This window comes from Halichoeres trimaculatus, unplaced genomic scaffold (genome assembly GCF_033239565.1).
Source record: "Halichoeres trimaculatus isolate MK-OKI-2021-1 unplaced genomic scaffold, fHalTri1.1 fHalTri1_scaffold_11, whole genome shotgun sequence".
Classification (NCBI taxonomy): Eukaryota; Metazoa; Chordata; class Actinopteri; order Labriformes; family Labridae; genus Halichoeres; species Halichoeres trimaculatus.
The window spans coordinates 16,749,682-16,768,497 of NW_027437189.1; the positions used below are offsets into that span (position 1 = coordinate 16,749,682).

Genomic DNA, 18,816 nt, shown 5'->3' on the forward strand with positions numbered 1-18,816 from the left:
GTGCCTGCCTATCTTTCTGGCAGTCTGTCTGTCTGTCCTCTGTTGATTTCGAGGAGCAGATACCACAAATCAATCAATCAGTCTGAGTAGTTTTTAAGACGCTAGATTCTTTCTTCCCCTGTAAAATCCATTATTTTAATTCCTCTCGGGATAAACCCATATGTTCAAAATCCCCTCAGGATATACGCTTATGTATATGTATATATGTATGTGTGTATTATCCCCTCAGGATCATTCTGTAAATTCATGATCCCCTTAGGATGAACTCTTATATTCATACTCCTCTTACACTGATATTCATGATCCCCTAAGGATAAGAGCGACCCATGCTCCACTGAAGAGAAACTCTAAATTCGTTCACCTCTGGGGATGAACAGTTTATTTACTACATGACATTCATTACCCTTTCAAAATAAGATAGTAGGTTTTGAATGAAAAATAGAAATCAGAATTTATTTTGGAGAATCAAAAAGTGCTGATGTGACGCTGAATTAACATGAATGTGCTTTGATAGAACTTCAACATTTATAACAAACACGATAAACTTGTGACAAAATAATACTATAAACAGGTTTACAGACAACTACTGTCACACTTAACACACCTGTAAACAGCTGTACACACTAATATATATATACCTGTGCTTCAAAGTATTAACAAACAACACGTCACTGGGTTAATTCAGTTTATACATTAACACCTATGTTGACGTAAACTCCGGTATCATGTTCATTCTGATACCGGTTTCACAGATTTTCTATAGTTATATTTAAATTATAAAGTTACAGCTTTAAATCAATACATTAAGTTTACTTTACAATTGGTTGAAACCGTGTTCAAGATAACAAAACTGATTCACTGTGCTTGTAACAATTAGAGGAAATAAGTAAACTCTCAAACCACAATGATGCCAATGAAAGTAGTAAAGCATGTTGTTTTTTACCTGACATATCACAAAAACTCGAGCTGAGATCTCTTCATTCAATATCGACCAACGTCGAACAACAGTAAGAGCTCTTTCAAAAGCGATTACCCACGGGCTAATGTTCAATGACAAACCGTCCTCTGGGATTACTTCCTTTTGTGCTTCTGACATATTCCATGGTTAACGACATCCAGAACAGACTTCTCGTTTCTGTGTGCTGCATTGATTACAGCCCAATCAGCGACCTGAGCCGTGACAGTGTTCAGATCAAAGACAAATCCATCTCTCTAGACGTGCCTGTGAAACAAACTGATATTTCTCAATTTACTCCATTCCCCAGAGACGTACCTGTTCCTCCGTCTGTGGTTAGTCTCAGCTTCACTGTCGTACGTTCAGTAGAGGCTTCACTCTGTCCTCCTTCAGCAGTATTAAACTGTAACACAAACTGAATTTCTTCTGATTGACATTTCTTTAGTTTGCTGAAATAACATCATCATGATGCAGATTAGTCAAAAGTTAAGCTTTGCTTGGTCTGTCTTCTTGAGGAGAAGAAAACTACTTTAAAGATGTTTGTTTGATGGAGATGGAACCATTATTTCGGATGCATTCAGGAAGTCAGGAAATCTAAACACCAGTTGTTGAGCAAATTTGTGTCCCAGTGTAAATGTTTGATCCTGAACAATTTGCTTGCTGGTCTTCACACAGATATCTGTTTGAAGAGAGAAAGAAATCCTCCTTATGCCTTTACCCTGGATTGTGTTCCTCCTGCTGTTGCTCTCCATACAGACTGTTTTTCATGCTGACACCTGATTAGTCAGTACTCAGACTACAGACAGAAACCAGAACAGTTCTTAGACCGAAACAGACACAGTACAATCCATAAAATCAAAATTGGACTCAGCTGATTGCTAAGGTTGGGATTAACATCACTGAAAAATATGACCAAAAAAACGGTGAGTTAGAGGAGAGCATGTCATTGATCCTCATGTGACCAGGTGAGTTCACAGGTGTAATGTCAGAACTTCTGAGAGGGTGATTGTTGTTTCTCTGCAGAAATACTTTTGTGGTTTAAAAATATTGAAACATTGAAACAGAGAGTTGTTAAACAGCACCAACCAGGCAAAATACTCTATGTAAACATTCACGAATGACACATCACAAAACATCACGTTCAGTAAAATGTCTATGAAGAAACATCTCAGTTTGTCCCAAACGAGCCCACCTGGACAAATAGCAAGTGTACTCGTGACAACAGTTTTTCCTTTAGTACGCTGTCTCCTTGACCATGTTGGTGGATAAAGTGTGGTTACTTGAGATGCTGATAGAGTGGCGTGTCAGTGGGTGGGCGTGGCCTCTGGGTGAGCGGTTGCAGGGCAGGCAGACATAACTGAGCGTGGAGAAGAAGATCTGTCTGTAGTTTGCTGAAACGAGGTTGTAGAGGATGGGATTGATGGCCGAGCTGACGTAGAACAGGACGTTAGTCACCATGTAGAAATAGTGATAAAAGTCGTACAAAGTGCTGCAGAGACAAAGCAAACACTTTTTATTAGTCATAGAACACATATCTCACATTAACACATACTGAATTGAACCATGCAAAGTGGAGTAACTCAAGTATCAGAGGTCACCAAGCAGTCCTGAGTGGGGATGGGAATCGAAAACCAGTTCCTGTTGAGAATCGATAAAATATGTTTCAATCTATCTAGTTCGTTAGCCTTTGTGTTTAACGATTCCCTTGTCAATTCTTAACATTGCTATCTTAGCTTAGCAGTTAGATAACGTTTCCCAAGAAAACTCTGATTCAGGATTTTCAACTTGAAGTTTTACTGAAGAACTGACTTCATGAAGAAATGTTCGTTACTCTCTCTCAGGAGATTCATATTCAGTACATTTGAACTTCGGTACATACATTCGGTATAAATCACCTTATTTCACAAAATAACAAAATGGCGCAAGCTTAATGCTAACGTACATGGGAAACTGCATTGATATGCTAGCAGTTAGCATATATCAGTTTCACTTCAGCTTCAGAAAAAAATTCAACTTTCATCACAGAAACATATCACATCAACTCTTTGTAAAAAATACTGAGAATTTCAAATGTCAAAAGCTAACAGGCAATTGAAAGGCTCATGGCTGACTTCATAACTACGGAAAGCTTCCAAAAAACTTAGACCATTGCTGTAACCACTTTGAGACACTAGATGGCCCACTTGAATTATTAATATTTTACAACACAGTACATCAACGTTTCTGTATAATTTTGCCCAGAAATATCCAGACTCAGGGACCAATTACATTTTATTCACTTACAGTATAAACTCAATTAAATGTTGACACAGAAAACCTGTAAAGCTACTTTTTGTACCATGAAAATTCACAACAGGAATTGATAAGGGAATCGATAAAGGATCAGATCGATAAGCAGAATCGATAAGGGCATTGGTATTTACAAAATCTTATTAATTCCCATCCCTAGTCCTGAGGCTGTGATGGCAAAGACTCAAGGTTCTCTTAAACAATTATCTGTAGACTGCCTGGCCAAAAAAAAAAATCACTAACTGCATTTAACCAAAGAAATAAATAAGAGCCTCCGATTGGATAATTACTTCAACGGTGTTTATGTTTCATCAGGCAACAAGTTATTTAACCCCAAGTGTAAGAAACTTCTCATTGGTGGTGGAAAAGGTGTTAACCAGTTTGAAAAGGGTTTAATTACAGGCATGCATCAGCTGAGTAGCTGTAAGAAAACCACTTATCAGTTCGGCAGGTTTACCCCGTTCCAGAGTGAGAGTGAGAAAAGACGTGGATGAAGTGATGCACCCACCGTGACTAGTGCCTACTGTACAAGCCTGTCAGGGCAGCGCTATGTTCTGGGGATGTTACACTTGGTCAGGGTAGGTTTAGCAACGTTATGTGCCCAAAGAATGAGGTCAGCTGACTACCTGATTATACTGAATGACTAGGTTATTCCATCAATGGATTTTTTTCCTTCCATGATGGCACGGGTATATTCAAGGATGACAATGCCAGGGTTCATCAAGCTCAAATTGTGAAAGAGAGGTTTAGGGAGCATTAGACATCATTTTCACACATCACTGCATATGTCACGCTGATTTACTGTTAGAAATATATTGTCAGATTTTTCCCAGCAGCTTTAGTATTTAAAAAAATAAACCAAGAGAGAAGAAAAACATTCACTGGAATGGATAAAAAAAAATGAGACAGACATGTTTATGTTCAAGTTTTATCTTCAACTCAAACATTTACAGAACAATGAATGAAAGAATATTAATCATCGCTAAAGTCCGGTTTGAAAGACTGATAATGTTCGAATTGACCTCTGACCAAAGCAGTGTTCAAGAGTAGCTGGAGCATTGTGCTGTGTTATGTACCCAGCCTAGAGAGAGAGGACATCCAACTCTTCAAAAAAAGAAATCCCACAACAAACAAAGGCCAAGTTGAGTAAAGCAGTTTTCATTTACTTCAGATGTGAGCAAATTGCCAAATTATTAAAAAGTTGCCAGCATAAACCTAAAATGGGAGAAAGAGAATTTAACTTGTGGACCTACAGTAGAACTGTGTTTACAGATGTGCAGTGATCTCCACTACAGAGTCATGTCTGTTTTTCATGGAGTGACAATAACTTTGACTGGGCTAACAACATCCAAGTGGTGCTAGCCAGTGTGTGTGTGTGTGTGTGTGTGTGTGTGTGTGTTTATGATACCTACTCTGACCAATCAGATATGTAGCAGAACATAAGGCGGCGAGCGTGATATGGCAGCCAGCAGACCACGAAGGCGATGACCACAGCGCCTAAACACATGAGAAATGCAGACATAGACTGAGATAGAGGAAAAGGGGAGGGACTGAGTTTTAACCTGATCCATCTACCAGCTCATTTCTAAACCCGGCTTTCCCTCTGTCCAAATCTTAGGAGCTTAAAGCAGAACATAAAGAGGTCTATTTCTGCTCTGACAACCAGCAGTAAGTCCTGTTGCCCCTCACTCACTAAAGCTCTTATCTGATCCTGCAACCATTAAACAGGAGAAATACAGGTGAGACAAGAATTAAACTTTGGGAGCCTGTCAGGTGTGCAAAGGAACAGTGTGCAAAGGAACAGTGTGTGAGTGTGAAATATTATGTGTGCATGTGTATTTGAGTACGCTTGTGTCCCAAGTGTGTCTACACATTTGTATGTGTGTGTGATTGTTTCACATACGCAGAACAAGCACTCCATGGCGGAGCGACTGTGCTCGGTTAGGCTCCACATTGACGTTGAGGACTGTGGGATTTCCTGCGATGATGCACACACGGTTTTCTTGCTCTGCCTCTCGAAACATCCACAGCAGTTGATTGGCAATCACCCCGTTCAGAGCAGAAATGGCAACCATGGGTACCACAAAAGAAAGGAAGGCGTTAACCTGTCAGAGAGGAGGGAAATAGGTAATGCACAGGTGTTACAGTACAAACCAAATCTGAAAATTTGACTAAAAACTGATACAGAAATCCTAAATGAAGATCTTCAGGCAGAGCGGGTTGGTAATCTGATCTAAAGCCTGTTTTTACGCAAAACATAGGAAGGCCTTTACCCATGGCATGGGTGCACATGTGGACCCACCACCTGCAGGAGGATCCATAGGGGTCCGGTGCATTGTGGATTAGGTGGCAGTAAAAGGCGGAGGCCTTGGTGGCCTGCATTCCAGTTACAGAAACTGGCTTTTGGGACATGGCACATCACTTCTCTGGTGGGGAAGGAGCCTGAGCTGGTGTGGGAGGTTGAGAGATACCCACTTTATATAGTTAGGCTTACCTTAATGCACAGCTCAGGTTCAACAACCTTCCAATTTAAAATGAGGAAAAACAAAAGAGCAGAATTGGATTTTAAAGGTTTAGTGAAGAAAAAAACCACAACAATTAAACATTGGGAACAGATTTTACAGGATGAACTTTGGAGCTTCAAACTGCCATTGACAGTATGTCAAACTCGATCCCAGTCAGGGTTCAGCCAGTTGCCTTTTGACATTTATTCTGTTCATTCCTTTATGGACAGGATTTCTAGGTGCAGCCAAGTGGTATTAGGAACCCATCTTTAGCAGATAATATGGTTCAATTTGCCCCGTCCAACATTGACCTCCAGCTTGCACTGGATGGTTTGCAGCCAAGTGTGAAACAGCTGGGATACAGATCAGCACCTGAAGCCATGGTTCTCAGCTGGAAATGGATGAACTGCCCATTCCAGGTGAAGGGGAGTCTGTGCCCCAAGGTGAGGAGCTAAAGTATCCAGAGGTCTTGTTCACAAGTGAGAGGAAAATGGAATGAGAGATTGACAGGCAGCGGATCAATGCATCAACAGTGATGCAGACGCTATCCTGGTCCATTGTGGTGAAGAAGGGGTTGAGCCGGAACACAATTTACTCAGTTTACCAGTCAATCTAACCCTCACCTGTGTTCACGAGCTGTGGGTAGTGACTGAGAGAACAAGATTGCGAAAACAAGTGGCTGAAATGAGCTTTCTCCACAGGGTGTCTGGGCTCAGCCTTAGAGACAGGGTTGAGAGCTCAGACACCCGGTAGAGGCTCGGAGTAGAGACGCTGCTCCACCGCATCAAAAGGAGCCAGATAAGGTGGTTTCAGCATCTCCCAGATGCCTTCTTGGGGAGGTGTTTCGATCATGCCCAGTTAAGAAGAGACTCTGGGGTAGATCCAAGACAGGATGGAGAGATTACAGCTGAGTCCCAATTCAGAGGCTGCAGCATACGAAGGCTGAATTTGAAGATTGATTATGTCACAACCGTGCGCTGAAGGCTGTCCCATTTCAAGGGCTCCTCCAAAATTTGGCCGATGCAGCAGTCAAATCTGGCCTCCTTTTTGGTTGCCGCAAATCAGTGAATCCTTCTTAGCCTCGCAATATCCCAGGATTCATTGCGCGTGAAAGCTGATGATGGGCACGACAGAACCCAAAAAACTGTTTATCCAGTTGTGAAGGATTCCTGGCAACAACTCTGTAATTGTATTTCTAAGATTTTGTTTTGCAGTGGAAAATGTGTTGTTTGGGCTCTTTTTAAGTCATATACGGAGGAAAAAAAGTTCTTCCTTATAAATCTTCACATCATGGAAAAATTCTTCGTTCAGAGGGCTAAGTATAAATTCTGTGGGGAAAAAAAATTACTTGATTTTTTTCCAGAGAATTCAAACTATTCATTCATATATATATATATATATATATATATATATATATATATATATATATATATATATATATATATATATATTTAGAGAGACAGAGAGAGAGAGAGCGCTTGTTCAAATGTCGAAAGATGAGGATTGTTGCTTAACTCTTACACATTCATTGTGGTTCTATTGTCTCTCAATTAAGAAAAAAAATGATTAAAAAAGTGAAATATTTTTTAAAAATTAATTTTAATTGTAAGGTTTATATTTACGTACTGTAAGCCTGACAGGTGAGGACAGTGCTGCGTGACGTCCAGAGTAACAAAATGGATTTGCTCCAAAGACCAGCTCATCTCAACTCAGTTTGGCCTTTGCGGTTTGTGAAGGCCAGGTCCTCTGAAAGCTGCAGCCTTCATGGGCTGCAGACACTGAATTGGGAAACAGATTGTATCTCTCTGCTGGCCTGAGAACACCTGAGTATCCCCCCAGAGGAGCAGGCTGGGGACAGGGGCCACTGGTTTTTGCTGATGACATTGCTGTACCCAAAACCCACACCCTGATAAGCATTGGAAGATGGATGAATGGATGAAACTTGACAAATCTTCTCATGGACACACACAAACAAAGACAAGGACACGTACATATGAACAGAAAAAAAACAAACATATGCAAACAAGTACACACACCCACACCCCCCCCCCCCACACACACACACACAGTTCTCATTTTTTACAACCTGAGCATTTCAATACACTCTCTTTTCTATTATATATTCTTGACGTATCGCTCTATGTGTTCACACATTCCAATTCTGCTGTGACAAATGTGCTGTAACACATACACACACACACACACACACACACACACACACACACACACACACACACACACAGACACACACACACACACACACACACACACACACACACACACACACACACATACACACAATTGGACAATTTAGCCCCAAACAGAAGAGAAGCACATTCCATAGCCAACAATGCTGCCAGCATGTTCACCTCTGTGAGCGACTTAAAAGGATTTTCTTCTCTTTGAGAGGCAGACTGATCACAGAGCAGCTGGAGAGGATTCCGTCTTTAAGTGTGAATACATGAACGTACAAACATATGAAACCTGTCAGAGTACTCGGTGTGAATATAAGTGTGTAATTTCATGAAAAGATCAGAGCACTAAAACATGAAACCTTGAATTTGTAAACACATTAAAAATGAGGAAGTCCTCATTGTCGTTGAATGTGTTTATGTGTTACTCATGTGTGTTGATGAGGTGTCTGTTCATGATGTACATGTCAGTAATATGTGTGTTATTGATTCATTTGATGTCTGGTCCTGTGGTCGGGGAGGAATAGTTCTAATTTGTTCTTCTTAATTTGCTTTTTTTGTGAAATGAAGCTGTGTATGTCTCAGCTGATTGTGAAAACACCTGAGTGAGAGTAGCAGTGAGTGTTGTCCCAACTTACTTGGTGTAATATAATATAATATAATATAATATAATATAATATAATATAATTTTTTTGTTATATTTTGCTTTTCAATAATCACAGTGTCTTTATTCCTCCAGAGTTTACATGACAACCAAACAATAGATTGTTTAAATAAGTCTGTACTTAGAAATAAAAACTTATTATAAACAAAATGTTAATAACAGCAGCAGTTTTAAAACCTCTGTGTGTGTGTGTGTTACTACTCTTTCTCACTCAATTCCATCGCTTTGATGTCACAACAGTTCTGTCTCTCTCAGACAAACACATCCTAATATTTATACTACAGTCACATTGTTTCTACAAAGGACACTCACACACTCCAGATACATAGATTTGGTGACACACACACACACACACACACACACACACACACACACACACACACACAGAATTTAGCTGTGATTTCTGGTGCAGTAATGGAGGTAACAGATTACTTTGATGGTTGAAGACTTCTGAATAGTCTGACCAGGGTTTGATGGCACCTAACATAAAAATAACAACAATAATAATATTAACAATAATAATAATTCTGCGTATGTTCTGTTTGCAAGGAATCTTAGTCTTATAAGCAGCGAAGTCCTCGCTCTAAAATGGCAAAATGAAATGTCGACTTCTTCACATTCTCACCTTTTGGTTATTGAGGAAATTGACAAATAACAGTGTCAAGTACTGGTGGTGGGTCAGTACCAGCACCAAATCACAAATGAAGGGGACTACCTGCTACCTCCTCCGGCCTGTCCATTTACCACCATGCTGCTGCTGTTGTTGTTGCTGTTGTTGCTATAGATACAGCAAGAAGTGGATTTGGTGTTTATTGCATCATGGCGTTCTCTTGTTAAGATTTTGTGCATTGCTTTTTTGATCAGGATTCCATGTAAAGAGGAATAACCCTGTTTGCTTGAGCCTGTAAACGAGTTATTCTGAATGTTTCAGAAACTAGAATAATGACCTTAACCCGAATATCGATTGCCTGTAAATATTGCCGGATTTTGACTGGTGGTTTGTAAGCAGGTTTTGAGTAGAGCTTCAAAATGCAATAAAAAGAAATAGGAGCATGGGACAAACAATAGAGCGAGTGGCTTATTGAACACTGCATTTAAAGTCTGATATATTCTATTGTTGCACCTGATTTACCTCCATACTATGTCATGAGTATATTTTGGATTTTGGTTAAGCGCCCCATGGGGAAAGCTGTTACTGGCTGAATGTAAACAGAGCCTGAAAGGTTTATATATATATTTTAAATGTAAACACATGTGGGTAAGAGGAGAACTCAGACATTCAGACAGACTTATCAGATAACACTGAGATCAACAGAAACTCATAACTGTCAGATTTTAGTTGAACACGTTACTTTAAAAGCAGACATTATTTAAAGCTTCAGTGATCAGTGATGAATGATTAAGTTTACTTTAGACATAGGAGCCCACAGGGTTTAAAGAAGAGGCTGCTCATTGGTCAAAGTTATCTCAAACTAAACTGTCTCCAGGCAAGACACAAAGGGTTAATGTGACGTGATCTTTTTAGTCAGTGGGGAAGAAGATGCATGTAACCAGTTTGCTAATCAGTTAAATTGAATTAATTGATAACTAATTAATTAATTAATTAAAAGATAACAAGGCCGTTGTTCTATGGACAAAATCAGAAGACCAAGCTCGACTCTAGGAGTGAAGAAGACAATGAACACGTTCTTGGATTTTTAGACATCATATACTGAAAAGTGCACAAGTGTAAAACCCAGTTATTGACAGACTTGAATGGCCATTCCAACACTATATACATATTTACAATCATTCTTTTAAACCGGAGTTGATTTCAAGAAATTCATGAATTCAAAGTTGTCACCAAAAAAACAAAAGACAAGTCACATCGCCTGGAATAAAAACAAAAGACAAAATAAATCTTCAGGCGCAACAGCTTTGAAAAATTGTCCAGTGGGGAAAGGCAAAAGTCCAATTGTTGGTCTTTGGTTGTGTGTAGTTACTCAGCCGTTGTTATGGAAAAAAGGGGGAAATAAACTAGAAAAACCAAAAAGGAGTGGCTACTTAAAGAAGCCTCCTACCAGCCCGACCTGAGCAGTGGCTCTGCGTGATGACGTATATGACGTTTCGTGTGATGATGTGTACGGCGTTCGGCGTGATGACGCAGCGAGTTGCGTTCAAGGGAAAAGGGATAAATTGATTTTTCTACCCGGGTTACATACACCCTGGCAAAGGCTCTTCAAACAATGGTGCAGTAAGTTAAATCACATTAGCACAGTGGATCCTATATTTTCTTTCCTAAGGGAGATTATAAAGTATGGTTCTATGTTTCCTTTGATAGAGAAGATATTAAGGCAGTGGCTGCTGGCTAATAGATGGGCCAAGGGTACCGCCCTCCCTAGTGAAGAGAGAGTGTTTTTATTTATTTTGTGTGTGTGTATATATGTATATATATATATGTATATATGGTTGTAACATGGGGAAAAGTTGTAACACCACCAATTCCACCAATCAGGGATAAGATAGGAGTCATATGATCATTTCTATTTTTACCCATTTCCACCCTGATCACACATGGTGGTTGTCAGGGCTGGAAACAGGTGCATGCAGATTATATATTTAAAAAAATGGGTGAGAAAGAAAGTAGTTTTTTTGAGTGAGATGATATTTTGTTTAGTTCTTTTACTAATTCAGATGAAACCATTTGACCTATATCAGAATAAATTGCAGGTTTTCAGGCTAAAAGTGATGCATTTTTCTCATGCTAATTTCAATCCACTATGCTAATACAGCTAGCTAAACACTGGCTGGGGTGGGCTGTAACGTATGTTTATAAAATGTCACAACCATCCCCTACAACTAAGAACATTTTCTTGATTTTAATTATGTTACAGCCAGTGGAAAAGAAAGACTGACAGGAGTGTGCCTGTAGATGTTTTTAAAACAGCATCTGATGGAGTCAAAAAGAATGATAAGTCATTCGCATCAGTCACAAAGGCACAAGGGATCTGCCATGTTACTACAAATCACTGCAAAAGCTGAGTGTGACACACACACACACACACACACTAAAGAGTGATTTGTGAGTGGATTTTCATTCCTGTCCCATCTTACTCACACAGAAAAAAATCACCTGTCCAAATCCCGGGCCAGAGTAAAAAAAAGATCTGTCCCGTCCCACTCCTGGTAAAACGAATCCTACTCCCATCCCATTCCCATTCATAGTAACTCCCACTCCTGTACCACTCCCATTTTTTCCCCATTCTTCTACTGTTTAGGCAATAGATTGAATTTGATTTGATTTTCTCCCCATTCCTTTTTTAGTTACTGGTAGCTTCTGGGAAGTGAAGTTCTTTCACTTGTGTTACAGTGTAGGCTTATCAAAAATAAACTACAAAATGGCAGCATATGTCATATATTATATTTTATCTTCCTTATTGGTTCCTGCTCCCCTCTGCTAACTTTGTATCCTGTACCGCCCCAATTCCATGATTAATAGTAAAGTTGACTCCCATCCCGCGGGAATCCTGCGGGAATCCTACAGGAATCCTGTGTCCCGCAGGGATTCTCGAAAAAATGTCAGCCTCTAACACACACACAAACACTTTTAAAAAAGCACTGGTATTCTGCAGGATATATCAAATTGTTGTGGGATAGTGGTTAAAAACTGATTATGGCCCAGCACTGCCCCACCTCAAACATTTTTACTGGCCCCCACTGCACTGAAGTATGGTTTTTTATTTCCTTTCTTGAAGCACATTATAATATATTGTTCCTTTTTAAGGAGATAATAAAGGATGGTTCTATGTGTCTTTTCCTAAAGGAGATAAACACACAAAACATACAGACGCAGACACACAATCTGTGGCATACAAACATAAACACACACACACACACACACACACACACACACACACACACACACACACACACACACACACACACACACAAACACACACACACACACACACACACACACACTTTAAAATGTTATGGGAGCAGTTTTCATGTTTGCCCTTTCAGCTGACGTCATGAGGTCCCCAGACTGTGTGTGTTATTTTTTCCACTCAATGTAAAGAGCAGAACAATAAATACATCAGACTGGTTCTCTGAGTTTCTGTAGGCCCAGATTCTGCTGGGAAAAAATGTTTCAGCAATGACCCAAACTTAAAAAATGCTTCGGCAATGACACAACCTTTAAAAAAATTCTATGCAATGACACAACCTGGAAGAGACTGAAAGGGACTTTCTTAGTGAACGTGAAAAATTCTTACCTCTAGATAAATGCCTGATCATAATCCACAACTTAAAATGAGAATGGAGTTGGTGGATGAGCACTGGCAAGACGTAACGAGGATTCACTAACATTACACATTATGGACATGTCTCAGAGCACCAGGTTGCCTGTAGCACTACATATAGCCAGCTTTTAAACTACTGTACAAACTTACCAAGTTTGCTTGTTGTCACATTTTAAACAACAGTGCATCATAACTGTCCATACATACCTTATCTTGTTGCACTGTATCCGGTAAAAAGTTGTCTTGAACAAAGAAAAGTAGTGATGAAAAAAAGATCCAACCTCCATTCATTACCAAAACAAACACATGCCTTGTTAAGACTCACATCGTTAGGATAGTGTGTGTGTGTGTGTGTGTGTGTGTGTGTGTGTGTGACTTTGGGCATAAAAAGCATTGCCCATAGATGGTACAAAATATGGACGTAGTCCCTGCGACGTCTGTTCCTGATACAGTAAAATGAAGTCAATCGTCGGACACTGCCATACTGGATATGGTGCGCAATATAGCTTCCTTTCTAACAGATATAGAGCGCCTGCCAGTCATGTGAGCTGAGCTGTGTCTCTGATTGGAGAATCAGACGACCCTAATAACTTCTAAACCACAGGGTTAGAAACACTCCCCCTTCCTCCCATGCAGTGTGCCGATAGTGAAGTTAGCATTTCAGACCTGAGTCATTTTTTGAACCAAGGTTGTAAGTAGTCTTTTTAAAGCTGTAAAAGTCTGTTTTTTTTTTAGCTTAGAGTGTACATGGTTTTCAGTTCTGTAGCCAGCCAGCGGATTCTTGATGAACAGTAACTTTTAGCACTGCTGCATAGGCTTCATTATATTAAACCTGATGTTGCCCCTTTGGTGTCGCTGCTATTCAAGTTCAACAGATTGTCCTCATACAATGACACATGAAATGAAAAACTGGACAAAGGAGACGTCGAACTGTTTGGCAGCTGAAATCCTCTATTAGGACAAAATACAGTGTTTGACTTTAAAGTTTACAAATGTTCGCTAAACAATGTTTAAAGAAGAGCAGAGGACACATGATGGAAGCATGTTCTTGAACCAACTGTCTGACATCCATCAGATAGAAAATGGACTGACTGATTTGTTTTCACATGTTAGGGTTCAGGTTTAATTGGTTGGCCCTCATTTGGACTGGGATTAGAAGGGGAGACTGGCCCAGCCTGGCTCAGCACCCATTGTTGAGGGTGTTCCTGGGGACTCTGAGACTACTCTTGCAGATGTCTCTGTGGAGGTTTCCAACAAGATGTTTGTCCCATTTTTCAAACTCCTGATTGGTTACACTTCATGATAGCTTATGTTTTCCCCTCAAACACTTTTCTGGTACAATTTAAGAGAAAGAAGATTGTGCCAAATCTTCCCGGTGTTTTTTATAGCAGTGCATAATTGGGGTCTTCAGTCAGAGTATGTAGGAAGAACTGCATTTTGTGTCCCCTGGAGATAACAATTAAATTATAATAATTGTCCTCTGATGTTTAATCATCTGAATGAGGAACCCAAAAATAAAAACATAAACAGGATGATGTTTGCATTTGACAGACGCTTATTCCCCTCAGAGTTTTGAGAAACATCTGGGTAGAATGTTAATACTGCTTCACATGAACTTAACTTCACATCCACTCCAGGGCTGGGTATTGTTAAGAACCTCATGATTTGATTCTTCAGGCTGCAGGGATTTGGTTCGATAATGATTTAAAGGCTTCAATGTCCATTCAGAAAGAAGTAGAAATGGACAAGTAATTAGTTTATACAGACAATATGTAAATATTTATTCTCATGCACATGTACGTGATAGTTTCACATCTTGGAGCAATAAGACAACCCAAACATCAGACCTTAAAGTTGAAGGAGCTAGCTTTACACTGCTGCTGCTTGCTTGCAATTTTGTTTTTGTTTGGGCTAGTGCAGCTTCTGTCCATACAACGTAAATTACACACAGCAACCCCCATTGCCCAGGCAGTGAATCAATTCAGAGGACTTGCCAAAAAATCGTTTCACATATGTACTGGGATTTTTTGTTTGACAATATTAAAATCAGGATAATTTGTCAAAAAATCATTTTTTTTCAAAATCAAATCCTTCAATTCAGTCTTTGTTTATGACCTGGATTAGACGAAAAGTTACCACTTTTCTCAAGTAGAGAGTGAATGCTTCTCTCAGACCCACATAATGTGCATTTTATGGGAAAAATATGGCTCCCGATATAGTCTGTAGACATTATTATTCTTGTTCAACTTTTTTCACATGGTCTGGTGTTAAAAAAGCAAACTAAAATCAGAAAAATCAGAAATGTCGAGGAATCACAATTTGAATCAAATCGGCACTGCACGATGGAACAACGGTTAGCGCTGCAGCCACACAGAAAGAAGGTCACGGGTTCGATCCCCAGCTTGGCCTGTGGGCCTTTTTGTGTGGAGTTTGCATGTTCTCCCCGTGGATGCGTAGGTGCTCTCTGGGTACTCCGGCTTCCTCCCACAGTCCAAAAACATGCTCATCAGGTTCAGTGGTCACTCTAAGTTGTCCGTAGGTGTGAGTGAGTGAATGGTTGTCCGCCTATGTGTTAGCCCTGTGATTGGCTGGCAAATATAACTTCACCTGTTCACACCTTTTTCACCTGTTTACATCTCTCTGTGCCTGCTGACACTTTTAATTACATAACCCATTCCTAGATGATGGATGGTAACAAACTTTGTCTATCACATATCTGCAGTGTTAGGAAAAAAAAGCATTAAAAATAACAGCGTTACTAACAACAGTGAAATGCACTTATTATGCACTGACCTGACTTGAGCAGTCGGACATATGACAGGAGGCTGCAAATTAAATGTTTTTTGTTTGTTTGTTCTTTGTCTGTTTTTTGTCTTTTTATGTCTTTTTATGGTAGAGTGGGGGGGCAGACACATAAGTAATGATGATTGGCTAAAGGTAGAGTACAATGGTACGGTAAGCCATTCGTGGCAAAGTTCAGGTGGGTGGTTGTTGTAGTTACAATTCTTAGCACGCTGCAGGCAGCTACACAAGAGAACTAGACATGCAACTATGGGGAGTCCAGAATGGTCTGTGGTGTTATAACTGGTGTTTTCAGGAATGAAGTGCCGGCTTTGATGTAAAATGCAAGAACCTAAATGTGGACATTATGTGACACTGTGTCCCAGAACAAAAGCTGCTCAAAAAATCTTACTACTTGAAGGTTCCCAGAAAAATAACAGCTACTTTCACTGGTATCTAAATACATTTATGAATGAGTAAATCTGTTTTTAAACTACTTTTTTGGGAAAGTAAAGACTAACTATGACTAATTATATTTTTCATAGCGCCCGTGCGCACACACACACACACACACACACACACACACACACACACACACAGAGAGAGAGAGAAACTTATTGCGCTTAGTGCCTTTAAAAAATCAATCAGCACACACACATTCAAACATACGCACTCTCAGCGCACACACGCGGATAAGAGCAGCTCAGCTCTCACAGCCTCTCTCATGACGCGCTCACCCACCTGCAGCACGGCCTTGACGGTCCCCGGGTTCACGATGGCGGTGCAGATGTCCTCACCTCCGTGCTTCACCTGTCCCATGATGAAGAGCATCGGCGTGGCCAGAGCGAAGGATGCGAGCCACATGGCGCTGATGAGCTTTTTCGTGCGGCTGCGCGACATGATACTCTTGGCTTTGAAGGGATGGCAGATCGCCATGTAGCGCTCCACGCTCAGGCTCGCGATGTTCAGCGCGGTGGCGTAAGAGCAGCTGTCCCGCAGAAAGTAGTATCCACGGCAAACCGCGTCCCCGAACACCCACGGGTGGTGGAACCAGATGAAGTTGTAGAGCTCGATAGGCATGGACAGGACCAGGATCAACAGGTCCGATACTGCCAGGCTGGCCAGGTGGTAATGCACTGTGCTCTGCAGGTTCTGGAGGCTCTTTCGGCTCAGCAGCGTGAACAGAGTGAAGGAGTTCCCCACAGAACCCACCACGAACAGAAAGACGTAGATCACAGTTACCACCACGCGCGAGTACACATCCGTGTTAACCTCCAGGTCTGCCTCCTCCTCGAGTCCCGCACTGCCGTTACCCCACGAGGAACCGTTCCCCACAACAGAGCGGCGCGCGTGCAGCCCCGCGAGCGTCATGTTCATGTCCATCCTCACAGTTTGTGTCAGTGAAAGTGGGAGTGGGTGACAGGAGTGTGTGTGTGTGCGACTCTCTGAGTGCTCAAACAAACAGTGTGTGAGTCAGAGTGAGATGTCCCCGGTGCTCGGATTGTGTGTGTCGTTAAGTGTGTCTGTGTGTCCGCGTGTGAGTGCAAATATCTTTAAGTGTGTTTGAGAGAAGGTCTGCTGAAGAGCAGCTCCTTTATATTTGGCTCGGCACGGCGCACGGTCCTCATTGGATCCACTGTGGTGACGCACGACGATGGAGAGGACAGCCTCCATTGTGTCGGTCCAGGTTTCACCCTGGAAACCAAAGAGACAAAGAGATAAATAAAAATAAAATAAATAAGAATTTAATTAATTACATAAAACAAAAACAAAAAAAACAAAATAAATGACTGAAGGAGAGCAGGAGAGGAGAAGAGTAATTTATTTTGAGAGATAAACACAGAGCTGATAATAAGTGTGAGAAACATTATCACCAAGTCAGAGACAGAGAGATATTGATGTGAGGGACATTGTCTCTCTCTCTCTCTCTCACACACACACACACACACACACACACACACACACACCAGAGTACATGTCCGAGATAAACAGCCTTACAGATTGCTTTCACTCTGGTGATTCTGTGAGAGAATTTTATCTATTTCATTAATTTTCTGTCTGAGAGATAGATCCATGTCTCTGCTGCAAAGTTTGCGTGCGGGTTTGTGTGTGTGTGGGTGTGTGTATGTGTGTGTGTTTCCCAGTGATTCATCATTGCCAACCTGTTGCTGATCTCTTCAGTCATAGGGGAAGGGAAGTGTCAGCTGTATTTTGGGGGTGTCTCTCTGTCTCTCCCTCTCTCTCTCTCTCTTACACACACACACACACACACACACACACACACACACACACACACACACACACACACACACACACACACACACACACATGCACCGAATGAACACTGCATGAAACATACCACCTTAAAAACAATGTTTACTGTGGGACCGGATGCCTTCAAAGGATAGTCCTTATCTCATCCTTTTCCCCTAAAGAGTGTGTGTGTATGTGCTCTGTGTGTGTGTGTGTGTGTGTGTGTGTGTGTGTGTGTGTGTGTGTGTGTGTGTGTGTGTGTGTGTGTGTGTATTTAGGGGTTGGTGCATGGTGGTTTAGAAACTTGTTTATAGACTGAGTTTGGGTCAGAGGCATCAAAGGGTTAATTGTGGGATTTTCTTGTTTGGTTTCTAAAGTACATTAGTCTCAGACACACACGTAAAAACATTACGAGGATCATCGTGTACATGAGTCTGGTCAAATAATGACTTTGAAAGTTGCTATCTTTGTGTTAGCATCGGGCTGATGACACACTAACCCTGTGACATCACCGACAGGTCAGATGTTTGTGATGTCACAATAACACACCTGGATTCGATGCTTGGGGTCACAAATACAGGCACTTCACGCAAAGACAGATTAGAGGAGACACTGAGAAGCAAGTATTCAAGTAACTTTAGGGTTAACTCAGGGTTTCAGTTCACCTCTTACCTGGGTAGATTACCATAGTAACTAACGCTGAACACCTGACCTGCTTTAGGGCCGTTATGATCTATATTAGAGATCAGTTTGTACAAAAATCATCTCTCTGTCATATCAGATCACTCGATAATAAAGCCTTGTGAGCTGACTTGTTTCTGGTTCTTGACAGACTTAGTCCTGGTTCTGGGTAGCTCTGCTCCTGGTTTTCAGTTGTTAGAGCAGCAGTTGGTTGTTT

At 40.9% G+C, this 18,816-nt stretch overlaps 1 protein-coding gene across 1 annotated transcript; it reads right to left on the bottom strand.

The window, feature by feature from the left end:
* Positions 1 to 554: 554 nt before the first annotated feature.
* On the bottom strand, positions 555 to 17,214 carry ntsr1 (neurotensin receptor 1 (high affinity)). The gene is made up of 4 exons (XM_074681869.1): positions 16,407 to 17,214; positions 5,148 to 5,349; positions 4,657 to 4,741; positions 555 to 2,444 (listed from the first exon to the last, which is right to left on the bottom strand). The coding sequence occupies exons 1-4, from the start codon at positions 17,046 to 17,048 to the stop codon at positions 2,189 to 2,191; spliced, it is 1,185 nt and encodes a 394-aa protein (XP_074537970.1). The 5' UTR covers positions 17,049 to 17,214; the 3' UTR covers positions 555 to 2,188.
* Between the last annotated feature and the right edge of the window lie 1,602 nt (positions 17,215 to 18,816).

What these genes read in the sequence shown, in the direction of transcription:
- ntsr1 (XM_074681869.1), bottom strand. Translation starts at nt 17,048, where the DNA reads ATGGACATGAACATGACGCTCGCGGGGCTGCACGCGCGCCGCTCTGTT. An exon ending in CCGTCAAGGCCGTGCTGCAG is followed by an intron (nt 5,350 to 16,406) that starts GTGGGTGAGCGC and finishes CCTCTCTGACAG; the next exon opens with GTTAACGCCTTCCTTTCTTT. An exon ending in CCATGGAGTGCTTGTTCTGC is followed by an intron (nt 4,742 to 5,147) that starts GTATGTGAAACA and finishes TCATGTGTTTAG; the next exon opens with GCGCTGTGGTCATCGCCTTC.